The 6891-nt window shown below is 46.5% G+C and overlaps 1 protein-coding gene across 1 annotated transcript in view; it reads right to left on the reverse strand.

Annotated features, from left to right (window-relative positions):
- Window positions 1–1416: 1416 nt before the first annotated feature.
- EP300 (E1A binding protein p300) overlaps window positions 1417–6891 on the reverse strand; it is a 77642-nt gene continuing 72167 nt past the window's right edge. Inside the window, exons 29-31 of the mRNA XM_006866877.1 lie at window positions 5568–5729; window positions 3798–4079; window positions 1417–3618 (exon numbers count right to left, since the gene is read on the reverse strand). Of these exons, the coding sequence (XP_006866939.1) occupies window positions 1417–3618; window positions 3798–4079; window positions 5568–5729 (2646 nt within the window). The remainder of the gene's footprint in view (window positions 3619–3797; window positions 4080–5567; window positions 5730–6891) is intronic.

The following is a 6891-nucleotide window of genomic DNA, read 5'->3' on the forward strand; positions in this document are numbered from 1 at the left end:
CTTCCTAAGGTCATTTTCTGAAAACTGGTGTGTGTGTGATGACCTTGAGGTCATTCTTATGGGGCCTTGGAAGAAGGAGCTACATCAAGAACTGGAAGACAAATATCAATTCAGTCAGGGCACTGAGCTGGTGTTTGCAACACTTTGGACAAATACACCAGTCTATTGTGAATTGCTTCAGAGTTTAAGGAGGTTGTAAAACCAATCCGCTTTGTTTCCTGGCATTCCAAAGCAAATCTGTGCTGGCAGAAAGTGAAACAAAAGCAGAATGTCTGTCTCAACACAGTTTATTTAACAATAGGTAATAAGAAATCAAATTTAACAGTCTATACAGTGATCCAAAGTTCATATTTATAAGTAATCAACTTTAATTGCATGATTTACAACAGTTGAGGGTTTTTGCTTTCTATTTTCAAGTTTTACAGAAAGTGGGATTTGGGGGTGGGGGGGGGACGAAGGAGGAGGAGGAAGAAAGCAAGCAAAGAAGAAACCCCAGGGATATTTTGCATGTTAAACTCATCCCACTGGAATCGTTTCTCACCCTCTGTTTAATTTGTTCCTTTGTTAGATGTAAAAATAACGAAAAAAAAAAAAAAAAACTTTCAAGAAACAGAAACCACAATATATAATACATCAATTTGGCAGCTGCCCCTGTATATTTTGAAAAAGTCATTTTTCTTTCTACATGTACAAATTATTTTAATACTTGAAGTTTTACGCTCAGACTTACGAAATAGAAAATTTTCTGGAGCACAAAAGTTGACTTGAGGGGAGGAAGGGGGAGGATTTTTTTTTTTTTTTTAATTTTGCTTTTTCTTACATTTTTAAAAGAATGAACATCTTTGCACCCAGAGAAAAAAAATTGGTATTTTAATATATATTTATATATATTTATATATATATATATATAGAACGTTATTTTAAAGTAACATTAACCCCTTTTGTCCTCTGGTTTTAGAAATGTTCTTTTTTATTATTTTTTTTTTTTAACTCTTCCATAAAGTGAGGAAAATAGGGAAAAATGTCAACCATCTGCACCAGTAAATAATAACTATTAATATTACATATTTTCATTAATTTAAAAAAAAATAATAAAACCTATTGGAGGTGCAAGGAGGGGCATGGGGTTGGCGTCACAGCGCAGCCTCCTCACAGCGCACACTTGAAACACACACACAAAGGGAAAAAGGACTGGCGGCGACCAGCCATAACAAAAATAGATTCTTTGTATTCTATCATCCCTCAGGTTCATCTTGCATGTTTGCTTTAAACCACAAACGGCTACTGCACAGTTCTTATGTGTTCCAAGGAAAATTGTCTTTGAAGCTAAGAAAGATTCAAAAAAATTGTTTTCAGTACAAAAAGTCTTGTTAAGAGAAAATAATTTTTTTGCTCCCAAAATACTACAAGGTGTCTCTAGTGTATGTCTAGTGTACTCTGTGAGAGGCTTGGATTCAAGTCTGAGTTCTCGGGGCCCAGGCCCAGGTCAGAGGCGCTTGCACCGTGGAGGTTTGCCATGCCTGGATTGCTAGCGAGCTGAGAAAGCATTGAATTCTGGTCCGGACTGGCAAAATGCCCTTGCTCCATGGGGTTGGCCTGGGCAGCTACCAGTCCAGGGTGTGGGGAGCTGGTCTGTGGGGACACGTGGTGTGGAGAAGGCTGAGGCTGCATCCGTGGGGAAGGACTGGAGTGGGGGGGCTGGGACTGTGGCCGTGGAGAAGGGACAGGCTGGGGGGAACGCACTTGATTGGAGAGAGAAGAAGGGATCTGCTGGCCCTGTAGGTGTGGGGACTGGGCCTGGTTGGGGAGCATATGCTGTTGGGGGCTCATGGGATTGGGCTGAGCGGGGGACCCCATCTGTTGCTGAAGGAGTCGCTGCTGATAGGCCTGTAGGCTGGCTCCGGCCTCGGCACCCAAAGCTTGGGGAAGCTGACCCATCTGTCCCATATTCCCTTGTTGCATCTGTTGCATGTGATGCTGCATCCGTTGCTGCTGTTGCTGCTGCTGGGGATAGCCCACTCCTTGGGGTTGCTGGAACTGACTATGGTTGGCCATTCCAGGACCAATGCCTGGCCCTGCTCCCTGCTGCTGCTGCTGCTGCTGCTGCATCATCTGCTGTCGTCTCAAGATGTCTCGGAATTGCGAAGGCATGGTGTTATGATTCATGTTCATCTGCTGAGCCTGGGGGCTCATTCCTCCCATGGGGGGCTGCAGCTGCTGCTGTGGTTGCTGCTGGGGCAGGCCAGCCCTCTGGACGCCTGCCTGCATGGGATTCATGTTCTGCATGGCTGGGTTGGAGTGGACCCCCTGCTGGCCTGGCATAGTAGGTGGCTGCAGACCTGGCTGGCCCTGGGGCATGCCGGGCTGCCCAGGGAGAGGTTGTGGATTTGAGTTGGCATATTTGGCAGCCCGCTGCTTGATGAACGCAGCCAACAGCTGGGGGTTGGCGTGAAGGATACTAAGCACCTGTTGCTGCTGTAGGGGAGAGCTGGGAGACCTGAGAGTCCGCAAAAGGTTTTGTAAGGCTTGTTGAGACACAGTGCCTGGTTTGAGTGGGCTCACCCCTACCTGGCCCAATCCTGGTTGGGGAGCCATGTTTAAGGGCTGACCATGTTGGGACACTGACATCATGGCTGGCCTTGGAATTCCAGACTGTAGCTGCTGGGGTGGAGGCAATCCTCCTTGGGCCCAGGGGGGCTGCTGCTGGATCCCTGTGGGCCCCATCCCTGGCTCCAAGTGTCCACTGGGGCCTCTAGTCATGGGAGGTGGGTTCATAGGCATGGAGGCCATCGGAGTCATCTGGGGCATCTGGTGCTGGATTGGTCTTTGAAAAATTTGCACTTGGGCCATCTGGCGCTGCGTTTCGGCTGCCCTTTGAATCTGCATTGCCATTTCCACCGCTGCAGGTGGGGGTCCTGCGAGGGGGGGCTGAGCAGTCTGAGGGAGCGCTGGAGGGGTCACCTGGCCTGCTGCCTTGCCCTGGGAAACAGGGCCAGCAGCTTGAGTCCTGGGCAAGTAGGGAGGCATGCTGTTGGGAGGAGTGGGCTGAGGCTGAGTGGGGGGCTGGGGCTGTGGGGTTTGTGGGGTCGTGGGCTGCTGGCCAGTTGGGGTGGTTGGAGTGGCGGGGGTTGGAGAGGGCAGGCCCTGTTGCTGGCCTACCACACCAGTCCGCTGCATGCTGGCCATCCTCCTGCGGAGCATCTGGGCCTGTTGGAGGCGGTGCTGCAGCTGCTGCTGCCGGAGCTTTTGCTTGATGTTTAGGCAGAACGGCACAGGGCACTTGTTCTCCTGGCAGTGCTTGGCATGGTAGCAGCAGAGGGCAATGAGCTGCTTGCAAATGGGGCACCCACCATTGGTTTTCCGTTTGCAACCCTTGGTGTGCTGCACAACCCGCTTCATCTTCTGGCATGAGGGCAGGGAGCAGTTGGCGTTGCGGCACTGGCAGGCATGGACCAGAGACTGGATGCAGCGCTGGATGCTCAGGCGGCGTGAGTCTCCAGGGCTCTGGGTGGCTGCAGCCTGCTGATTGCTGCTCTCATCATCTAAGCCGAGACCTAGTTTTTCCATTTTGTGGTCATGGTTCTTAGTGTTGTAGCAGGTGATACACAAGTCATAATCCTGAAATAAAAGCATAGGAGCATAGTTGAGCCCTTCCAGCTCCAAGACCATCAAAAGCACCTAGGACCTCCTAAGGGCTAAATGACCCTTCCCCCCAAAAGAATAAACTAGTCTCTTCAGTCTCATCACCCTGCCAGGCCATGCCTGCACAGTGTCTCCCCGCAGGCCCACGCGCCTACCTCACACACGGTGCAGTGCCAGCGCGTCTCCACGTGGTGCTTGCACTCATTGCAGGTGTAGACAAAGCGGTCCTGGCTCTGGGTGTGCAGCTCCACCAGCATGCACATGGTGGACCACTGGGCTCTCCGCAGGGAAGAGAACTCCAGGTGCTTGTCCCTTGCGAGGGTGAGAAAAGCATCACGACCATCCATCAAGTCACAGGGGATGAGAGGGTCAGGGTCCACGATGGGAGGCAGGGAGTTGGCTGCTGGGCCGGCGATGAGACGGATCACAAAAAACACCTGCAAAACAGACCATCTCGTCCTGACTGCACTAGGGCACATGGTGGACCACCCAGAGTGGACATTGAGACAGGTGATGTCTGAGTCCATTTTATACGACTGCATCATTAACACAAGTAAATGACAAGTTCTTCTGTTTTTTTTTCTTTTGCCTTTCAAATGGTCTAGAGCTCAGGTATAGTAGACACGTTGCCCAGTGCAATATATTTTAAGATACAAGCCATGTCTTAACCTGAATCAAATCACAAGAAACAAATCAGATTAATCCAAACGAATTCTGCAAATGAAATAAAAAGAAAGAACCCACCTGACTTTTGAGTTCACACCATGAAGGGGAGATGAAGAGACATAGCAACTCAACACGAGCACAGCTCTTGGATGAACTGTGTGGACCAGGCACTAGATGCTGGCACCGCACTGTTCAAAGTTTCCCAAACAGGAAACCACGTGTGGTTATGAAGCACTTGCTGAGATTATAAAGAACAGCAGCTGGGACCTCTGTGCACATTTTTTAGAGGGAGTGGTAAGGATTAAAAAAATAAAAATAAAAATTACCCCCTCCACTTCCTGTAAAAAATGAAGCAGCAAAATTTGTTGGTAGTCGTTTGAAAGCTTGGCTAATAGTTATTAATTTCCATAACTGGATAAAACTGTTATTTTTCCAATGCTACATATATGTATTTGAAATTAATTTGTATATAACCATATAAACTCTTACTAAACTAACAAAATATGAAACGCTACGTAAGAAATTAGGCTCTTGTGAACAACTGCTGTACCCCTACTATAGTCTACATTTGAACAAGTTTTACAGAGACAATGAAAACGTATGCAAACAGGCAGCAATTGCTCAAAGTCAAGGACTCTTTTCTGTCTGACTGTGTGCTGTTGAACTTGAGATTGTGGGTCTAACTAAGCATGCATTCTTATTACCAAGGGAAAAGCATTTTGAGAAGAGGGATCCATGGGAAAGCAGGGGATCATACATGTAGCAAACCCCTTGAGTAAACTGTTGTATCAACTGCTCCTCATTTCTCAAAGTGGAAGGAAGAGCAAGGATGTGTTCTCCTTACCTCCTCCCATCATCGTCAACACTACCCTATGGCACCGTGCAACTAAATCAATACTGCAATTTACAGCCTCATTCAACTGTAGATTTGAACTCTTTACAGGTGGACCATTTACCCACATCAACATTAGCCACACTTTCAAGTCAAATCCATTTCAATAAACTCCAAGGGCCACTCTCAGTTAGGGTTATTAAATAATATTTCAAATAGCTAATTACTAATAATTGTTAGTGAGACACCATGTTCCCACATTCCAGATTTACAACACACAAATCAAAGAAACCCTAAGATTTGTCTTCACCACCCTCACTGACTGCTTCCTTCTGACCTGACAATGTTGTCTTCCTTTCCAATTTTAAGTGGTCATGTATTTAGAAACGCTACCATTTTTGCTTCCACTCTCCAGGCTGCATCTCACCTCTTTGTGCTTCTCCATGGTAGCATATAGTTTCTGTGAGAGGTCGTTAGACACATTGGGCATGCCAGGCTTTTTCTTGTTGCCCCGACTCAGACTGCTCTTGTTTTTGCTAGTTTTCTTATTATTCTTCTTTTTGGCATTTTTGCTATCTCCCTTCGTCACCTGCAGGGTAAGCACAAAGAAGACAAACAATTACGTTTTTATTAGGACGTGATTTGCAAATAACACTGAAGATGTAATGACTCTTTTTCTGAATCTAGAGCCCCATATCTTATATTTTTTCAAGGGATCTTCTCCTCATTGACCCTCTTGCTGCCTTTTAAAACTATCACTTCGACAACAGCTTAAAATGAACATTCTGTCCTAATTTTTCTCTGTGAGAAGCCCTCACATGGAGGCTCTTTAGGAAGGTCTGCACAGCTTTGGTAGTGTTTTGACTATTACCTAGAGCCCTCAGTTTGTAGAGCCCATGAGGGACATAGGGAGCACCATCTGAAAGGCAACAAGTGGCAGTTGAAAGGGGTGCCACAAGACCTCCCACCTACACTGTCTAGTTTTAGGGACTCCTGATGTGGTGCTGTAGGATCAGTACCAGACTGCGAACCACAAGGACAGCAGTTCAAACCTACCAGCTGCCCCTCAGAAACCCTATAAAGGTGGTCTCTATCCGTTAGAAACAACTTGATGGCACTTAACTATTAAATAACCTTGACGACCATTCAATCAAAAACTTTTTAACTGAAAGACTGCCAAAAGTTCTTTAATAGAGTATTTTAAGATCATTATGTGTCCAGACTTCATGGGGGTCAGTTCAAGAGACAGTATTATGGGGGAAATAAGAGCAGGAAAGCTCCTCTGGTTCAAGACTAGGGCTGGACAACTCTGAACAGGCTTGTTTTCTAAGGCTAAAAAGGTTTCAATTTTTATCTAAAGTTGTCAAACCATGCCACCCCGGCCCCCTCCACCAAGAGTATGTCAAAAGACAGTACACGGTCTGTAAAGGCCTAAACCATTTACAGTCTGGTTCTTTATAAGCAAAGTTTGCCAACCTCTACTTTAAAATAAGGAGCGCTGGTAGCGTAGTGGTTACAAATCAGCTGCTAACCTCAGGGTCAGCAGTTCTAAACTACTAACTGGTCCATGGAAGAAAGATGAGGCTTTCTGCTCCTGTAAACATTTACAGCCTCAGAAACCCTATACAAAGTCGCTCTAAGTCAGAACCGACTCCACGGCACAAACAGGTCTTCAAGGTTTCTGTCTCGTTATGATGCTAAAAAGGTTAAACCCAGTGGAAAAGAACCATCAGTTAATATATATATATTTT

Source organism: Chrysochloris asiatica, unplaced genomic scaffold (genome assembly GCF_000296735.1).
Source record: "Chrysochloris asiatica unplaced genomic scaffold, ChrAsi1.0 scaffold00097, whole genome shotgun sequence".
Taxonomy (NCBI): Eukaryota; Metazoa; Chordata; class Mammalia; order Afrosoricida; family Chrysochloridae; genus Chrysochloris; species Chrysochloris asiatica.